General features: G+C 36.9%; 2 protein-coding genes across 2 annotated transcripts in view; one reads left to right on the top strand and one right to left on the bottom strand.

Annotated features, from left to right (window-relative positions):
- LOC144433614 (WAP, Kazal, immunoglobulin, Kunitz and NTR domain-containing protein 1-like) overlaps nt 1–8,832 on the top strand; it is a 16,452-nt gene extending 7,620 nt beyond the window's left edge. Inside the window, exons 5-11 of the mRNA XM_078121951.1 lie at nt 316–474; nt 1,086–1,205; nt 2,852–3,112; nt 3,384–3,566; nt 4,112–4,252; nt 5,310–5,489; nt 6,449–8,832. Coding sequence (XP_077978077.1) covers nt 316–474; nt 1,086–1,205; nt 2,852–3,112; nt 3,384–3,566; nt 4,112–4,252; nt 5,310–5,489; nt 6,449–6,612 — 1,208 coding nt within the window. The 3' untranslated portion in view covers nt 6,613–8,832. The remainder of the gene's footprint in view (nt 1–315; nt 475–1,085; nt 1,206–2,851; nt 3,113–3,383; nt 3,567–4,111; nt 4,253–5,309; nt 5,490–6,448) is intronic.
- LOC144434207 (uncharacterized) lies at nt 8,393–21,074 on the bottom strand. The gene is made up of 10 exons (XM_078122661.1): nt 21,022–21,074; nt 19,460–19,589; nt 18,419–18,491; nt 17,627–17,736; nt 16,288–16,467; nt 15,911–15,958; nt 15,360–15,452; nt 13,906–13,947; nt 13,606–13,683; nt 8,393–13,419 (listed from the first exon to the last, which is right to left on the bottom strand). The coding sequence occupies exons 2-10, from the start codon at nt 19,565–19,567 to the stop codon at nt 10,228–10,230; spliced, it is 3,924 nt and encodes a 1,307-aa protein (XP_077978787.1). The 5' UTR covers nt 19,568–19,589; nt 21,022–21,074; the 3' UTR covers nt 8,393–10,227.

Raw genomic sequence — 21,074 nt, 5'->3', positions numbered from 1 at the left:
AATAACAAAACCAATAAATGAATATACGTTTTGTGAATAAAAATAAGTTTTGCGAATAGAAATGCCATTCTAATACCATCCTAAAATGAGTAACGTTGAATTATATTCGCAAAAAAAAGTTAGATCGGAAGCAGCCACACCTCTGATATGCAGTCAGCGTGATTACCTTTCTAACAGACGTTCTTACTTGTCTGTGCCTTTCCTGTAAATATTTTGTACATATTTTGTATCAGTACGGTAGAACGGTAAGGTAATGTTTTACGGAAGCTGTTGCTAATTAAGATCATTAATTGGTGTGATTTATTATTTATAAAGGCGCACCTATGTTGAACACTCCGTCTGGTGAAGTTGTTGCCCAGGAAGGGGAGGAAGCCAAAATCAAATGTGACGTCATCGGAACTCCTCCACCTATTATTTTCTGGAAAAGGAACGAACAGACAATGTATCCCGGTCAGACTTATGGATCAATATCTGGTAGGTATAAAAAAAAACCTATCTGATCTGAAGTCTGTGATCGACCTCAATCACAGAGGAGTTCGAGTGTTTTACAGACTGGATTGGTAGCTGTAGTACTCAGTCGTATTTAACCCATGAGATTAGTGGGTATGTGGGTTGGGGGTGGGGGTGGTGGGGGGGGGGGGTTGGGGGTTGCTTCTGAATTCTGTTTTGAAGACTAGTTCTATTCAACGCAAATGCGAAATAACTGTGAACTGGGTCATACGCTATTCTTCGACAGTGAAGCCTCATCCGGAGAGGCTCAAAAGATGCATTATAGGTACAAACTTCTACTTTGTCGCCTCACTGTATGGTGTATAAGGGTCAATAGCAAAATGACAAACTTCAGAGTAATGAATCTGATTGTTCTAAAATTTTGAGAAGGACAATTGACTTGACTAAATCTGATTGATGCCAACAGTTTCAGTAACACTTACCAAGACTGAATATGATTGGTTCCGACAGTATTAGCATGGAATTTCCTAACTGAAACTTGTTGCTTCCAACATTTACACCTATAGATATTGAATGCGTTTTCCAATTCATAGAAACGTACATAGCTGAACTAATTATGACCGATTGTCTTACAGTTACCGACCAGGGCGTCCTACAATTTTCTAGCTCAGAGAAAGAACATAGTGGTAATTATCTGTGTATTGCAGCTAACACCGCTGGAAGTATTGCAGCATTGTACGCCCTCAACGTCAAAGGTAATACTAGTCTTGTCTTTGCAATGAATTTTATCAGTCATCTCAGTCTCGGTTACCCTCAATCTACACCCCCAGCAGAGTCTGGGACCTTACAACGTCTGTGGTTTGAACAAAAAAAAATAGCTGCGCGGAGAGTCTGCCCCGCAGCATGACATCTGCAGTAAAATCACTGGGAAGCAATTCTTGCTAAGGCCTGACAACGGCAAAATTGTGTGGTTCCGGCCGAATACGCTCAATTTTAGCATAGGTGTGAAAGGTAGATTTTTTTATTTTATATATATATATATATATATATATATATATATATATGTATATATATATATATATATATATATATATATATATATATATATATATATATATATATATATATATATATATATATATATATATATATATATAACTCGGTGAGTATCAATCTGCTAAGACAGTGCTCTATACCGCAGTGGCAGAGCGCATTAGTTTTGGTAGTACTGGAACTCTTTCTTGGTTGTAACTCGGAGTTTCATACACGCATTGCGCGATCATCAGACATATATATATATATATATATATATATATATATTTCACATGTAAGTGTCTAGTTCAGGTAGATTTGTTTTCCCTTGTTTTCCATAATATGGTCTCTGTGTTGTTTATTTCTTCTCTTCAGATGTACAGAGATTAAAGATTGGAAGAACAGTATTATATTGTCAGTTTCCGCATCCATTTTTTTTGCGAGACTTCACAATTTCGCGATTTTATTATTTTTTCTCTCGAATACGTAAAAAAAGTTTAGGGTCGGCGTGAAAGGCTAGGTGGGGCATTGGGTCGGGTAACCTGGAACCAAACAATTTTTTTCAGGCCTAAGAGTATTTTGGCTATCTTCTAACAAACACGATTTCCCAAAAGTTTACTATACCATGATTTCTGTTGAAAACATACAGAATTGATGAAAATGGAAATTTGGATTTTGTGTGTGCAATCACCGGCTGTCAAAGATGTCGACAGTGGATGGTTCGAAATGCAACCCTAGGAGCCTCGAGGGTGCCTAAAATTGCCACAAGTTGCGTTCGATTAGTACATGATGTCACTCCTCGGGGTGCCACAAAGTCGACTCTCCATGCGGAGCTGGTATAGATATTGATTAAAACAAGGAGTATTTACGCACTGCTTCCCGGCGAAAAGGCAGCCTGCAAGAAACTGCTGAGTAGCCGGTTGGTTTTGCCTGCTACCGGCCTTTATCTACAATACTGAATCACCCATTGTAATATCGTTTTGTGTCCACTTGTCTCCCCATTTAAATTCGATAACGAAATCTATGTATATTTATTATATTTACCTGTGGTAGTGACATCCATACACATTTGTAATCTTCATCCATGGTAGTGACATCTATGGGCCGTCACTATGTACAACCACTGTCTATCTGTGATACTAACATCTCCGTAAATCTATTGTCTATGTAACCACACTTCACTTTAGCTTTCAATTTTTGGATGATGCCACAGTTTCAGAATAGTGTTAGTACACTCGCAACAGTGAATCTAACCAGACCCCGATCAAATTTTAAATTTTTGAATTTTTACCAGTGATAATGACATCTATGTACTACGTACATTGCACAGTTTTACCTTTACTCAGGATTATCGTGTTTAATTTTGTAGATGTCTCAGATGAAATGCCTGCGTCCAATTCGTTGGAAGACATGGTCACAGATAAGCCCGAAAGTATAGTGGAGGAATTGCTGAGACCAACAATGAACCCCGCGTGTAGATTGCCATTTGAAGTTGGGCCATGTTACCACTACGAAGCCGTCTGGTTCTATAACTCGGAAACAAACATTTGTGAAGTTCGGTCATATGGTGGGTGTGCTGGAAACATTAATCGGTTCCCAAACTATGAACAGTGTCGTGCCGCTTGTCCAGGTAAGGGAACACGTATTCACATATTTCTACATAGTTATGCACTGGCTGCACTTATGGTGTCTTTGATGATGTAGCGCTAGTTAACATTATTCATGTTACTGGGCCTACCTAAGTGAAATATATTTCCAACATGTCACCCAGTGAAATTGCCCGTGTTATTCCAAGCAAAGTTATGAAAGTTATGAAAGTTTTCTTTATACACACCATATAAATGAAGCTTTGGTGTCTCTGCCCTTCGAAACTATGCCAATCTTTGTTCTTTTTCCTTCAGATATGCCCGAAAACCGTTGTGAACATCCTATTGAGACCGGACCTTGCAGGGGTTACTTTCCAAGATGGGGATGGGTCAAAGGTCACCAAGACTGTGTACAGTTCACCTATGGTGGATGTTTAGGCAACGACAATAACTTTGACGCCAGGGACGATTGCCTAGCTGTATGTGCAAGTAATGAAGGTGGGTTTACAATACTAATTTGCCAACCTGGAACTAGTATGTACTAAAGACACAAAATGTCAAATGAGAATCAAAAACAATTGCAAGACTTATGGAAAAGGGGAAATTATCTATTAGGGGGAATGTCTTGCCAGCGCGAAATTCTCCACAATAGTTCAATTTCATACTCTCACTTAAAATAAAAATTGGCAGAACAAGTATATGATGAGATGGGAAGAGGAAGGGTCACTAATTGAGGGCGCTCAGTAGAAATATTGTAGTCATAGTAAAGCTGGTTTATACAACATAAGGACAGCTAAATTGATTTAGAAAAAAACACAACACCAGCTTTTCAAATAATTACTTTATTATATGGCACCTTGTATGGATTTTTTTTAAAAAACCAATAAAAACAAATTTAAAAAGTAACCAAAAAATACAATTTAAAAAAAAAATGTAAAAATAAACAATAATCAAAAAATAGATATTTGTAAACAAATATGACCAATCCCAAGCCTGTGGTCTAAGGCTAACGTATTTAACCACAAATATTTCTTACTTTTTAGTCGTAACTGTGACAGACGCTCCTGAACCTGACTTTAAAAGGGCAGATACTGCAGATCCCAATGTAGATTCCATACCTACTGAATGCGAAGATTGCGAACCAGAGAAGGATCTCCACGAGAGTTATTGCAAGAATGATTTTGGTATGTGAACATACATGTCCGTACACCTTATGAAAAGGAGCTTTATTATCTTAAATAAAACACATTTTTTAAAATAATTTTGTTACAAATATGTACTACATAGGGGAAGATTATTTCATGTTTTTGCCAAACATGCATGATTACATCTGATAATGTATGACTGACAAACAAATAAAAACAAACAAACAAACAAACAAACACACAATATATTTTACACTGACTGAAAGAGCTATACGTCTTGAATTGAGCTACGTATAAACTGTCATGTACGGAATTCAAATGACGTCTTATTCTCCTTCGGCACCATTGCTTTCTTTAAAGGGAGTCTTTTAATAATAACAAGGGGGGGGGGGGCAGGGGGAATTTGTGGGTGGGTCACTTTTTGTAAATCGATTCCCAAGGAGGGACATATTATAGAAAATGGGAGTTGGGGAGAGTCACACTTTACTTTGACTTTTTTAATGTCTAACTTTGCGTTATTTTGTTATCTCACTGCTGTCACCAATTCCACTATACTGTGGTTATTGTTAGGGTCCGGGTTAGGGTTTGATACTATCAGAACATATCAATGGAATCGCTGCTGAAAACGATACAGCAGGAGGGGGGGGGGCATATTCAAGAGAAAGGGAATTGAGGGAGGGCCTCTTTCTAGCATGAATGAATCGAACGAGGGTCACATTTTACGCCACATACGGCTATGATTTTCCCCAGCCCTCCACTTCTAATCACTACAGGCTCCCCTTAGGGAACTTTCATTACATATATTCAATTGATGGGTAAAATTACGGATCTGTAAGACCAACCGGAATGGTCCAAGTCTATCTGTCTGTCTGTCTGTCTGTCTGTCTATCTGTCTGTCCGTCTGTCTCTCTGTCTGTCTGTCTGTCTTTGTCTCTGTCACTTTCTCTCTCTGTATGTGTGTGTGTGTGTGGGGGGGGGAGTTGCGCGCGCACGCGCACATATGGGGGGGGGGGTGCTGTACGTACAAGTAGTGCTGTGTTTGTGCATTTTTCAAAAAAATATCTAAACAAGTTGTCGAATTATTATAATTTTTCAGTTTTGAGTGGTTCAGTAGCTCTTATGGTGCGTGTAGATGACAATACGTTGGCTGTTACCATGGTGATTGATGGACTCTACAAACACGGTGGCTTACAAATGACGCAGTCAGAGAGTGTTGGCATGGCAAGACTTCAAGTGAAATTTAACGGGAGATGCCTGTGTCCAAACATAAGTACAGGTAAGAAATGCATGTAAACATACAGCTGTTGACTATCCAAGTGTGTGAATCCCCTTGTGTAACTGGTCAGACTAAATTGCTTGTATAAGGTAGATTTCAGTCAGTAAATGACAAGTCGTATTCTTATCGTAAATTAACATACTAAGGCTGTTCAGTCGGCATCCGGTTGGGTCACAATAGTTGCATTGTAATCAAATCTGTGCAATAACTTTTTTTCAAAATTTGACAGTTGAAGATTTTCACATAAGATATACAAGATTATACAGTATATCAGAGACTTCAGAAAATGTCATTATACCACTTTCAAGATGTACTTTCAATGATTACATAAGAATATTATTCACTTTAACAGTGCTGGCCTAAGACCACCTGAATTGATTTTGAAACTACTCTTAAAGAAGTGTAGTTGTCTTATTGTTTTGAAAACACTGTGTGAAGTTTTATGATGAAACCTATCTATACAATCAATTTAGTGGAACTAGTTAACAAAGGCGATCCACCCACTTGCCTGTCCGCTGCTGTAGTTGATGCAGCGTTGAATATGTGTACAGTTGCTTGTCAAAAGTGTTATCACTGTCCATTATTGTGACACCATCGGATCTGGCCCAGAAAAATATGACTATAAGAATTGATGTCCCGTTATGAGATCGTCTGGAAAAGAAAATTGAATTTAGTATTTCACCCATTTGGGTTACTATAGCAACAATAAAATCCATTCCTGGTGATGAACTTGGATCCGTCAGTTTGAGTAACTTGTTATGTTTATACCTTTATCATGGCTCATTTTGGAAACAAATGCTTAATTTGTAAAATTTCACTTATTTAGGTCGCCAAAATCTTCACCGATTTGCACTTGTCTCTTACACAATCTTTTTTGGGGTAATAAAACACTTAATGCTCAGAATAAACAAAAATTATCAATGCTTGATTCAAATCGAAGCCTGCATTTCTTTCCACAGATGGTACAAGATACATTATCATGGGTAAAGTGGCGGATGGAACTGGTACTATCGATTCATCATCCTACATCAGAACTTTCACAACCCATCGTTTCACCAAGCTTCTACATATTAAGCAAAATTCGGTGTATATCTGCAACCCAGATATCAACCCCTACCAGTAGAATTTTACGATAAGCGGCTTTTATTTCATGAATGACTACTTCTTAGTACATGCGTGCACGTCATTATAATATCTTTAGCATATCCAATGACCAGATTAAGGGATGAACCATTTTCTTGGTTTGGGAGGGGATCGGGTGGGAATTTGTGGATTTTCATCCGTACATTATACTCTGTCCCCCTCCCGTAACAATCATAGAACAGGTCGACCATTTTATAAATATAACTTCAGAATCTCCATTTTTCACACGCTGTGTACATTATCGATTATACTAGTTGACTCTAAATCTCGCACACAAAAAATTATTAAGTATTCATCTTTATATGCATAGCAATGATTAAAAAGGTTTAAATGTATCACGGCGGTAAAAAGATCACTGTGGCTAATGGCCAATGTAGGAGAGAGCTCGAAAGAGGAGATTGGGGTTTGCTCTTCTCTTACACGCTCTGAAGGTTTACGCGGGCTCTTTCGAGTGAATTGTAGGCTATCTGTAGCCATTTAGGAAATAATTTCACAGCTTTGTAATGCCTGGTGTGGTATCTGATAACAGGGGGTCGTAAAATACAAGACGCTAACATCTAGACTGACTGTTACTAAGCATACTATTTTATAGGCAATGTTATGATACATTGGATTAAACCTTAGACTGAGATTAAACACAAGACATCCATTTTACGACCTCTGGTATCAGATACCACACTTGGCAATGAATGTTTGAACTGGACTTTCCAAAGAGTGTAATTGTTTATAAACAGGGGATCTTATCAATTAAGTTTATCTTGAAAATCACACTTGTGTCTATTCCTTTCACGTTGCTCATTTGAATTTCATTGTAGAACATTGTCCTTAGACCAACTTTGAATGAGATATGTTCAGGCATGTCAGCGTAATGGATTTGAACATGAAATGTTCGTAACAAAATGGCCGTCTGGCCGCCATATTGAATTGTATCACAAAATAAATTGACATGCATATGTATGCCATAGTGTGATGTCATTGTCACAAGTTTGATAGAAATATGTCCTGTATCTATGCCATTTAAAGTAATAACTAATAATGGTAATATATATGTGGTTATTATTAGGATAAGTGTATCGTTATTATTCTCACAGCAGTAATATTAAAGGAGGTAGGTAAGACATGAGGGCAAACATGAAATGGGGACAGGAAAAACACAACAGCTCAAGCCAGGGGTATTCCCCCATCAAATTCCAAAACACAATTTCTCAGTGAACACCTTCAAAATAGGATGACCATTCTCTTCCAATTTCAAACAGTAGGGTGGCCCTCTAAGAATCCACAGACTCCTTTAGGCTGAAAGATCAAACCTGCCCTTAAGTGCTGTATTAATGATAACATGCAGATGTTATGAAATTCGATATTGGTAATGTTGTGGTAATTAATTTGTAAAGATCTACTAACATTTTTTCGAGCAAGAGCTTAATTTTGCACCATTCATACAGATGATTCTGAAGTATTTAATAGAGGTTAAGAGTTGAATGTGTCTTCTACGAAGATTTGCTCGCATCTAAGTCTTATCACCCCGTAGGGAAATTGGTGAGGAGAAATTGTGAATAACTGACTTCACCTATCTTTTCATAATGATGTCAAGTCATTACTACAGGCTTACAATAAATATCAAAGAGAGATTACTTATCCTGATAGATTCTAAGACAACACACAGAAATCACAAACTATGTAACATATATCATATATGTTCTACTTCAAGATCTTATGGAAGACACTTCGAAAACTGTCACTTAGCTCACACAGTTTCGAATTTCTCAAAATAAACTTACGTTGTTGTATATTCCAGGTTTATGACATAATTATCGCTTTACTCTGTACAGAACACAATTTCACTAACATCACTAAAATTATACCACAAAATAATCACACACGCACGTAACACAAAATAACAACTCAAATAACACTGAACAAAGACAACAGGGTGACGTCATAATTACTGTGACGTCATCCATGTATCCATAGTTTACAAGACTTCGTATGACTAGAGTTCAGGCATCACACTGAACGGGCATAATCTTTTTTCCCCCTTTTTAAAAAAATGAAATATATATGGCAATAATTATTTGTATTTGTGTGTGTCGGTATTATGGGAAGTAAAAGTACAAAGTATTGTGATTTAAGGCTTAATGTATTAGCTAATGTTGGTTGTTAAAAAAGGTCAGGTGTAATTTTAGCATTAATTGTAATTATAAGGTCATATTTACATTTGAATTGAATTCTAAAAGTAATTGAAATAAAATGTTAAAAATACAAATAGTACACAGTGTCAGTGTTGTTTATTTATTTACTCCACTTGGTCATGTGACGTAATAGGGGACTTGCAATCCAGACTGAGTATGCTCAGATGCAAAGGACTATGGGATTATCTGTGGTTATCGTAATACCTAATCAGGAGCTACCGATAAAATAAACCTCTAAAAACAATGTAACATTATTGTTTACAATACTATTTGATTAATATTTATTATCACATTTCCCATGATGCAACATTCAACATGGCGGGTTTGCAAGTTCCCTATTGTGCTGGACGTGCACTTATTCCGGAAAAAAACACATGATCAAACTTGTTCACAAGTAGCTCATGGTAATGGTTTGCAATCTGAGTATTAAAATTCATCACATGCTTGTTTATACTGACAAGTGAATATCAAATGACAAGGAGTTGCAAATGGAATAAATTCTGTTAAAAGTAGAATATCTAAAATTCCCAGTTTTAAAATATGAAATTTTATTGATCGGATGTCATTGTGCCTAAAAGAAATATAATTACCTATGTTGACATCATATTTACAATTCAAACTATTTACAATAAACTTGACATCAATCAATTCCCTTCTGTAATAACAAAGTGGAGGCCGATCCAAGCTTAGAAGACGATGTTTAGATGCAATTAATATGATCACCACTTTCATTGCCTAAGATATATTTCGTTGCACGTCTCTGAACCCCTTCCAAGTGTATCAATAGATTTTCAGTTGGTATAATACAATTTATGTTATTCAACAAAGTACATCATCATTAAATTAAAGTGAATGTCAACGCAATTTTCTGCACACATAATGTAATGTTTAACAGTGTTGTGATATTTATGATGACAGTAAACTTGTTTTTTTCTGGATACAAAATGTACTGAATTTTAGATATTCTACTTTTAACAGAATTTATTTAATAATCCCACTAAGTACAAATAACTAGTTACTTCAAACTAGTACTACATGTAGATTGTCTATACGGAATTCCATATTGAACTGTTACTTTACATGATTATGTACAAATGATCCATTTACCATGGCATTACCTTGTCTTTCCAGGGTCAGCGTTCGTTGTGATTTGAAAGGTTGCAATAAAAAGCATCTTAGTGTTAGCAATTACGCTTTGTAAAATGATTATGTGTGCACTGGCCGTAATCTCTAACTCTTTGATCATCAATTGGAACCGAGTAAACTCTGTATTCAAATGGCTTCGCTTGTGAACAATACTCCATGAACTGTATGCATATGTATGGAATATTTTCAAATACACATTTAACATAGAATGATGCTATGGGACACCCTGTCTAGTGTTATTACATATGTGTGGTTTTTGTTTAAGTAAGTTTGTATGTTTGCAATGTGAGTGCATGTTCTCTGCAAACCCATATGACACCATTGCCATGATGGACTGGGTACAGATCACCAAATCGTCTACCCTCATCTGCTTTACAAAGAAATCTCTGAAATTCATGACGATTTAGGGAGTATTTTGCCTTCTCCAACTCTTCCAATGAGGCAGCCATTGACTCAGTGTGTACCCTGCTTAATTCAGGGAAGTCGTTCTGAAAATCGTGCATGAATTCTGTGAGCAGGTCACTAGCTGTACCAGCTTTATCACAAACCTGGGTAGTAACTGACCTTACATTGGGATCAGCTATTAACTTGGACAGTCCTCCTAGTTTATGAATCAACTTGAGAACTCTACAAAGATGTGGGCCATATTTCTTGACAAAGTTCTTCACATTCCTCACACGATAGCCAGGGGAATCAATGAAATGATAATGTTGTGGGAACTCACAGAGTAAATGCACAGCATAGCCGTCTGCGAAATGGGACAGGACAAATTGTGTCCAGTATTCAACAACTGACAGACTCCCTGTGTTGATTGGTAATATCACAAAATAACTTGGACAACATCTGTCATCGAGAACATCATGTATCACCTTCGAAATATCTTGTCTATCCACACCTTTCCAAAGAAGCAAGTTATTCCAATTGTCAAAATTGTGACCTTTTGATAACGGGCAGAGGTATGAGGTGCCACTTTCAATCATTTCACCAATGTGATATCCATATTTCAGTATGCAGTGAGGACATGCTAAACCCTTTGGTTTCTCAATGCCAATATGACGGTAGAAAGGACTGTCGTGAACTTCCTGCATTATTCTACCAAGGGATTCCAGGAGACAACATGCCTGAGGTCCTCTAGCATGTACTAGAATACTATTGTTATGGTACAAAAGCTCAAAGCGCACAATATGCATTACGCTGGTTGCAATATCTGTACATTTACTGCAAGGATCTATATCTGAATTACACCGATAAACAAGATTATTTCTGGTGTATAATGGCGTGTCACCCACTACAAACTTGACCTTAGTTTGAATGGCAACTATGAGATCACAAAAGAACAATGGTGGCATGAAACCAAATCGATAACAATGACTTGCCTGCCTCTCATCAGGTTTCGGACAAGGATACCAGTCATCCACAGATGGTTTGCCTACAGGTAACTTACAAGGAAATAGATAGCATTGGGTAGCCACCTCTTGATCTGACATAGGTTCAGTGATGTTAGTGAGAGAAAAGCAAACTCGCAAAGCAATGAAGACAGCCATCAGAGAATTGTGGTATTTTGTATCAAGATCCTCCCAGGCTTTGGCCAAATTTATGCTATCCAAGACTCCATTACTGTTGATGTATTCTATTTCCCTCTCACCATCTCTTTCATATGTTATCAGTGTACTTAATATGTTAGCTAACCACTGGGGATCAAGAACAACCACCTTTGATATACCAGAACCTGCTGATGACACCTGATCAAGCACAATATCTCCCTGGCTGCATAAGAAACTAGTTACATTCGCCAGTGCATTACCATTTACAATACCTATCTTAGCAGCAATACCCTCATATTCAGCATACTCAATAATTGGATTGCGGCAGCTTCTTCTTGTCTTTGTGAGCTCCTCTATCAGCAAACTCCATTTTTTAGGAATACCTGGATATGATGATAGTAACGTTTCCCTGGCTACTCTTTGCAAAGCTGCTTTTAATTGCTTTACACTCCTGTTTCGCCGGACAAATAATCCTTTTGGGAATGTTTCTGTACTTCCCACTTCATAGTATCCTAGGATGTGAGGGAAACATGCTACAGCTGCACTATCACCATCTGTGGCAGATGTCACTTCTAACTCTAGCTCTTCACTCTCTATTTCAACAAAACCTGCCAAACCCTGAAATTTACTCTTTCTAACTAATTTGCTCGCTGCATGGCACACTAAACAATCTGTTAAAAGATGATCGCTGTAATGTTGTTGATGTGTTTCCCGTATTTCATCGAACATTGAATTGAATTGCATCCAAATCTGTTGAAGAACCTCTTCATTCAACATGGCCTTGTCTGCATGTGTACCCACCAAAATGGCACGAGAATTTGGTGCCAAGGAATAAATTGATAGTAACCAAAGCTTAACCCTTCCAACTTGATGCATACAGGAAGCCCGATTACTCACAGCACCTGGAGCCATTTGACTGAGGTCAAACACAACAAGGTACACGGAATCATCTGTTATGAACAAAGAATGCGATTCCAGAAAATCGACATCTCCGGCAAAATCAAAAATGGTAAGTTTTAGGTTACCTTTATCAATGACGATTTCCAATATTTCAATACCATCAGTTTTTTCCACAATAGTAGCCTCGCTTCTTAATGCATTCACAAGGGTTGACTTTCCAACACGCTCATGGCCAACCAATACGACTTTCACATTGTCATTGCGCAATGTGTCAGGGTCAAGGAATTCTTTAAGATAGGAGAGAATACTCTTTGTACCCTTAGCAATAACATCAGCCGGCACATTTAGAATTGGGTTGCCTTTTATCCTGAACTCTTTGAATTCTTCAACACAACTTAATGATGGCGGTATTCGTTGAATTGAATTATATCTGATGTCAACAACTTCCAACCCTGGAATCTCACCAATATCTTCCTGTAGATTATCCAAACCATTATAATTCAAACGCAGCTGTTTCAGACATTTGCAACCAGTGATTTTGATAGAATTAGTTGGGCCTTTCCGCGTACTTGTAGTTTGCTTATTATTTTTGGCAAATATGCAGTGACTGATATCGAGTATGTCAAGTGACCCTGAAAAGTTGATATGCCATGGTGAAAGGATCTTGGTATTAATACAATGAATAAACTTTACAGAGGGCAATAACCACTCTGATACCACATTTGGTTCAAAAGAACCGACACTCATGATATCTAACCTGTGGGATACTTTTAACTTCACCACTAGATTCGCTATGTCTACATTGAAGAGGAACAGGTTTGTTATCGTTTTATGTTGTAGTTTGAACGATTCATTTAGTAACTGGATTGCCTTATTATCATTAAGTATTACGACAGATAACTCTGTACCATCATCACCATCAATATCTTCTGATAGTTCGGTAGTGTTCATAACACCATCTTGCTTGCGAATGAAGTTTCCAACTTTTCCCATTTTCTTTAGCATTTCCTGTAAGCATAATATAAGATGAAAAAAAAACTATGTTGTGTCCAACTCAAGATATTAGTTGCTGTAAACATTTTATTAATATGTGATATATAGAATATGACAATTATCGATGCAAGTGCAGTGCAGTTCATTGCAATTATGTTAATCCAGTTGTTGTTGTTGTTGTTGTTGTTGTTGTCTTCTTACCTTCATTGATACATCAAGATGGGCCCCTGCACCAAGAAGAATAACCATAGTAGCTAGCAAATCATTCTTGTTATGCTTCTGAAAATAGAGTAATAGAAACATGTATATGTTATTCAATAGAATTTAGTTAATACAGAAGACAATGTCACCATAACCAATTTGGTGTACTGAAGTATAATATGAATATCTATTTGTTACAACGATGTTTATCATTTCAAGTTGGTACGATTATAGAAAAACGTATTTACAAAATGTCTGATCTTTATGTTGAGAGTCACAATTTGTATAACTTTACCTTACCTTATAACTGGCAAATGCTGCCTGAAGTGGTGTTTTACCAGCCTGGGTTCAAGTTTAGTAAAGAAAGAAAGAAAGAAACCGATGAATTCGAGGAATGAAACAGGAACACAAAATCCGATTGTGGAAAATACATTAGTAACAAACTGTCTTCATACTGTAATACAAAGACGAATGTGAATTTGATGTGACAAACTACCTTCATATACAATCACGCTCTAATACAACGACAAATATGAATTTTGATATAAGTTGAAAGATAACACTTTCTAAATTGAACTTGACAACTAATTCTCACTATAAACTATAGTTGAATAAATTGTATTAGAATCAACTCTGCCCAATTGTACACTGTGATCGTGATAGCGCATGTGCATGTTACAGATATTACCTGGGACGTATAAACACAAGAATTATACTTCAATGTGTTTATACTTCCCTGATATTACCTCAGACCACCAGAGATATTACCCATAGCTTTGATATATTGATAGTATGTGCGAAATATTTGATTATTATGAACAAAAGTAACAACCAAGACACGCCATAATGAAGTACAGGGCATTATCTATATACATGTAAAGGCTCTGGAGTTAGTCTATTATTCCACATAATATATACTAGGATATGCATTTTCCCAACTAAACTATCCAGAATCGGATCTCTGACAATATCAAACCCAGTTTGCCTTTGACCCAAAGGCAAAGGCAAGGCAATCATTCCAAAATATTTCATATGCCTCATATCTCTACCCATTTACCAATCTACCCATCAGTTGACATATCGTACAAAAGCAATCATATAAACACGTGTGATAACGTACTTTTCAAAAGGTGAGAGTTTCAAAATGAAAGAGGAACACTGAAATTCTGTATAATTTTGTTTTGCAGAAACCTCTAAATTGTTGTGCAGAAGTGAATATTTCCGCATTTTATTATTGAGTTGTATATGACTTTTTTGAAAGTGGGATTGTTGACTTCCGGGTCACATTTTATCCTGAAATAAAGTTAATAATAACAGTTATATTTCGTAAATTTAATTTAGGCCAAGAAAAAAAATTGTTTCTGGTCAGGACAGTTTGTCTAAAATGGTAGGACAACGCGTTGTTTGTTTGTTTTTGTTTTAATTCTCAACAACCTGCCACTCAATCTACTATTTATGACAGTTATTGTTCGTTTTATCTAGTACTTTAGAGCAAGTGTGTATGTGGTACAGATGTCATATGCTTGTTCATGATTGGCTCTGTAATTGCCTTCACTGAAGTAGGGAGGGTTATTTTTGTTTTTCCCCACGGATCTGCAGAGTGCATGGGCTGGACAAACAAAGACCAACGTGGGGGTATTTAAGTGATGCACGTACTGACCAGAAACAATTCTTTTTTGGCCTTATACCATATTATTGTTATTCTGTATGGGGTACATGTCAAAGATACATGGATGGATAGTGAATGAACTTACATAATCTTTACAGTTGACATTTCCCCCACTTTGTAACAATGATACTATTTGGTCAACGTGTCCTTCCTTCGCAGCAAGGTGGAAAGGGAAAGGCTGCAAGGAAAAGGTGCAATATTAATGCATGAATTCGAACTCTATATACCTGTCTGTCTGTCTGTCTGTCTGTCTGTCTGTCTGTGTGTGTGTGTGTGTGTGTGTGTGTGTCTGTCTGTTTGTATCCATTTATCCATTTATCCATCTATCCATCCATCCATCCATCCATCCATCCACCCATCCATCCATCTTGTATCTATGCACCCATTCATCCATGTACTCATCTATGCATCCATCTACCTCATAAGAGATGGGATCTTCTCTTAAATTGTGTTTGTACCCGTTAACAGTTTTGGTTCTATTCCAAAAGATTACTTGTACAGTGCAAACGACATATAGATTATAAAGATTGATCCAAGATTGACAATCATTAGATGTCTTTTTTGTTGACAGTTTAAAATACCATAACACAAAGGTTTATCAAGACAATAGCATAAGGATGATATTGGTCTTCTTACCACTACTGCTGTCATTGCTGCCTCCTCAAAGACGTTCTTTACTCCATTCTGTTGAAAATGATGAATGAAAATGATGCTAGCACAATGTAGAAACGGTCTTATGAAATATCAAGTTTAGATGTGGTCAAAGCTATTGGTTAAATGCTTTTTACAGACAAACTAATTTAGTGCTGTATGGGTATGCTGCAAATGTTACATCCATAACAGCTGTATGACCATTACAATCGTTTGGCGCCAGACTATACCTTAGTATAACACAGAGCAAAACAACTATTCCATACTTCGAACAGTTTTATTTGAAAAGACAAACTACTCTTATTATTATCATTTACGAGTGTGATATGACGTCATGTGACAGGTTACTAATTTGAACTCACCATAGTTCGAGCTGAACATTCAACATACTTCATAGCATGGATATCTCTAGCTAATGCCACACCTTCGTCTGTCGATATCGTCAATTCTGCCAAGGTAGACGGATCATCTCGAAGATCAGTGTTTGTACCGACCAGCAGAAATGGTGTTTTTGGACAATAACGAGTTATCTCTGGAACCCACTGTAATCAGAAATGACACTGTAAAATTTGCCAATTTCGAACACATATATCATGACAAACATATTCTTTCAATAATTATAAAAATAGCACCAAAGGCATTGTAGCATAACTGTATTTGGCTGTTGCTATGGGCGTGGTCTTGTTGCTTATTCACTTGCCTACCCTTCCCAGTTTCCATCTTTGCAATATAAACCATCATTTGGATGTTGCTATGGGTGTGGTCTTGTTGCTAGGCATATTTACATAAATTTTTTGCCCACCTGTCTCTGTTGTTATCCTTGTAAAATGCTTTATCACTTCACTGTTGCTAAGGGCGTGACAATGGCTGCTAGGACCAGTGGTGTCAAAATGCTTCGAACAAAAACACATCCAAAAACATCCCTACCAAGTTTCAGCCCCATTTACGATTAAGTTTTCAAAATATAGGTTTTTGACCAAAATTGAGATTGTAGCTCAAATTTGCATATTGCTGATGGGATGATCATATTGTGACATGTTCATGTACTACACATCCTTATAGGTATCCCCATTAAATTAAATCCCAATCTGCTCAGTAGTTTTGAATTATAGATTTTTGACCAAAAAGACACATGTTAGCCATAATTTGCATATCACTGATAAGATCATCACGTCAAGAACAATTCTTAAAATAAACACCCCCACCTAATTTCAGTCAAATCTGCCTTGTGGTTTTTGAATTACAGATTTTTGACCAAAAAGACACTTGAGCCCTAATTTGCATATCACTGATGAGATCATCATATAAAGAAGACATCTTAATCTAATCACCCTGTAGAATCTTTCCACCACATCCCAGCCGTATCTGCCTAGTAATTTTGGAATTATAGACGTTTGACCAAAAGACACATTTTAGCCCTAATTTGCATATCACTGATGGGATCATCATGTCATGAACAATTCTTAAACTAATAAATACTCCCAAGGAAATTTCCACCAAATTTCAGTCCAATCTGCCAATTAGTTTTGGAGTTTAACTTTTTTGACCAAGAAATCTCTTTTTTGACCCAAAACGCACCTCTGATGTGTTCATTTGAACAATTTTCCATCTACATGCTCTAGGTAATGTCCTCACATAATACCCCCCCCCCACACACACACATACGCGCGCGCGCGCACACACACACATGGATATTCATACCTTGTTTCTGACATTTTCAAATGAAGATGGCGAAGCAACAGAAAAACAAACAAGGAAAACGTCTGTTTGTGGATAGCTTAATGGCCGCAGTCTCACATAATCCTCTTGTCCTAGAATTATTGTACATGGAATGAAAAGAAAAACACAGATAGTGGCAAGGACATTGTGGCATAACTGTGCAGTTTGCATTCTTTGAAAAAAATGTGTATTCACATGCCAATTCATCCCCTGATGTTCCATTTGCAATATAAATCATCATTCATAGGCATGGCCATGTGTTAATTCTTTAGAATGTTTATCACTTGTCTATCCATTTCAATTATTATCTCTGTCATACAACACACCATCTGCAGCTACCCAGTGATGATATAACCTTATGTAGCATACATGTATCTTACAGCTCTACACTGAACACTGACTGTGTTTGATGGAAAATCACTTTTTGACATCATTTGAGTATCACTGATTTCAACAATTTCAACAATTACTCATGTAAATACTAATAGCCCCGTGAAATATGAAGGCAATCAGTCTGGCAGTTTTGTCATTGGGTCGTTTACACACACACACACACACACACACACACACACACACACACACACACAGACAAACACCGTACTATGCCTATAACACTACTTGACTTTCATCTTCGATTGTGCTAAAATGCCTGTACGAGCCTTCATCCCAGACTGAATAAAACTTTCATATACTTATTTTCACACCACATTTACTTGAATATGGTAATAGTTCGCATTATACTTGACTGCTACGATCATATTAATTTGCACTTACCAGCAGTGTCATATAACTTCAAAGTGTATAGCTCACCACGAACTTCAAGTTCGACGCCAATATCGTCAAACACCTACAAAGAAAACACAATGAAAGACTTGCGACGAAAACAAAGTAAATTCTATTATTAAACGTCCATGGAAAACTCGCCAGGTAAATCACTAATACATAAAGAATAAAGTTTCGGTTTGTCAAACGAAAAATCTTTGAAATCAGATTGAATTGAATGCCTTTTGTAAGGATTGTTACCATATACACGAATGCCCAGATCAATCTTTCTTCATGTCATTGAAAGATACTCATAGTATTCTACTTACTGGTAATGTATACTTAACCATCACTTGCAATTGAATGAACTCAAACTTGGTATTAGAATAGACATTATAAATGATCCATAATTTATTATACGTATCAAAAAATGTACGGGAAGTCCCTACTATGCGATCAACAGTTCTAACAATGCCAGAACACAAATTGTAACGTCATAGGGGGCATACTTTACATCAATATTAACATTATAACCAGAATAGTTTAACCGAAGCTTTTGTGAGTATTTTCACTTTGGCAAAAAGTTATAAACTCAGCTTGTGCTATTTTAAACGTCATGATATTCACGTCAAACGTCATCAAAAAACAGCTTCTGATTGGACAAGACACGGCGATTCCGAACATAAACAACAAAAATGGCGGTCGATGTTTGACGTTGATGCTATCGTGTACATGTATGACCACAAAACTGAGACATTAATACTGCTTGCTTCAAATTTAAATTTCCCATTTTCCAATAATTTGGTATCCATGTTGATGAAAACAAAGGCTATAGGAAAGAAAGCCTTATGGAGGGAATTCACTATTCAGTTTGGTTATCTGTGTACACAGACACACGCATAGAATACATCGGTACTATGTACTACGTTTCCTCTCTTTACGAGAGGTTCCAAAGTGTGAAGACTGTAAGTTACGGAATGGGTGTGGGCACAGTAACATTAAATGAGCACATCATGATGAATCAAAGCGTTACAGATTACATATTGCACTCACCGTCGGAATGTATAATCCTGGATATGCGCCGCTTGTATAAGTAATAAGGAGTGCGGTTTTATCTGCGTCGTGGTCACCAACTACAACAAGTTTTATCGAAGCAGCCATATCTGTAGTATGTCTCTGTATCCTTCATTGCAAGATTTGAGTGTAGTTAGTATCCATTTATGTTTAAGTAATGGAATTCAAAATTTTGATGATAACTTGTTATCGATGCATACTATTCATCATGATGAGTCTCGTATTTTGCAATGAATGTATACCGGAGTATGTTTTGATGTTGCACTTGATTTACAGTTTAGCCATGGTTTATATTGTCTCATGCTGACTTTGCGAACCATGGTGAAATGATGAAAACAAGCCTTCATTGAAGATATATCCCAACTGATGTTTTATGGCAAAGTTATAGCGAAAATTTGAATGATGTGTCTACATATTACAAAACTTAATAATCTATTGACCAATTTGTTATTTGACCTTGATGGGACAAATAACTGCATGCATAAACATCTCCGGTAAGCAACCATGGATGAAAAAAGCAGTAAAACACAGGCTCAAAATAACAGTCAGAATAGGGTCAGCATTTATCAGATGTTCCGAGGCGATGCCATCATTACCACATGCTTTTCCTTTATCTAGTTAGTTTATTTACACACTCTTTAATTTCATTGGCAGTAACCACCATTTCATCATGAAAATCAACTCTGTCGAACGAGGACAAAACAAATGCTTTATCGCAACTGTTTTTGACAGAGTTAAGTAGACTCTCATAATGCTTTTTTCACATGTTAGCAATATTACTATGACCACTCCAACCACCCACACCAGTTCAACTTGGAAGAGTGGAATGGCCACCCATCGTAATATGTATTGGATTCCAGAATTTACGTGAACCCCCAAGTGTCAAATTATGGCCATGGCGTCCGCTCTAGCTTTACCATCGTTTCTTTTATATGAGGGCATATTTAAATTTAGCAAGGGTTTTCCCCATGAGATCAAACAACGGACCTGATTTTAGGTCTGCCATTTTCTACACAAATTTTGAAAGCGTCCCAAGCAGCATTGTAAAAGTTACACACATGCTCATTCCATCCGGGAACAACATTGCAACAATCATTGGACGTTGAAATACAATTCCGGGCAGATGATTTAAGACATGTAAATGTAACGATATTCGTGTAAAACGTCTGTAACCGACGCAGGTGATCAACGTTCTTACAATTAGGATCACGACATACAAAAACTTCACTGGGCATTTCAAGATTGCGAAATAAATGGTCAGTTAGTTTCTTATAGGTGCACAAATTATGTTGTCTGTAAATGGAATGTGAGGAGGTCAGTTAAATATTTAATCTAGTCCCTATATGGTATCACTACTAGTTGCTATGTTCAAAGGCCATCACAAACAATGAGTCCTATTAGGAAGTCGGAGTATAACGACCTATTCGAGACTGTACAAGTTTTTCCGCCTGCGTATAGGTTTACAGCAAAAAACAAACACACCCTTGCTAGTGACTATAGAGAATACAGAAATATACTTTAAATCACTAAATTCAACCTACTTTTTGTCTATTCCATCATATTGGGCCCACGTTTACTCGATCGAGAAACACCA

The sequence above is a fragment of the Glandiceps talaboti genome, chromosome 4 (assembly GCF_964340395.1).
Source record: "Glandiceps talaboti chromosome 4, keGlaTala1.1, whole genome shotgun sequence".
Classification (NCBI taxonomy): domain Eukaryota; kingdom Metazoa; phylum Hemichordata; class Enteropneusta; family Spengelidae; genus Glandiceps; species Glandiceps talaboti.
The sequence above is the reverse complement of the archived record's forward strand: the minus strand, read 5'-3'. Positions and strand labels throughout refer to the sequence as shown.

What these genes read in the sequence shown, in the direction of transcription:
- LOC144434207 (XM_078122661.1), bottom strand. Translation starts at nt 19,567, where the DNA reads ATGGCTGCTTCGATAAAACTTGTTGTAGTTGGTGACCACGACGCAGAT. An exon ending in TTGAAAATGTCAGAAACAAG is followed by an intron (nt 16,468 to 17,626) that starts GTATGAATATCC and finishes TTCTGATTACAG; the next exon opens with TGGGTTCCAGAGATAACTCG. An exon ending in ATCTTGATGTATCAATGAAG is followed by an intron (nt 13,420 to 13,605) that starts GTAAGAAGACAA and finishes TTATGCTTACAG; the next exon opens with GAAATGCTAAAGAAAATGGG.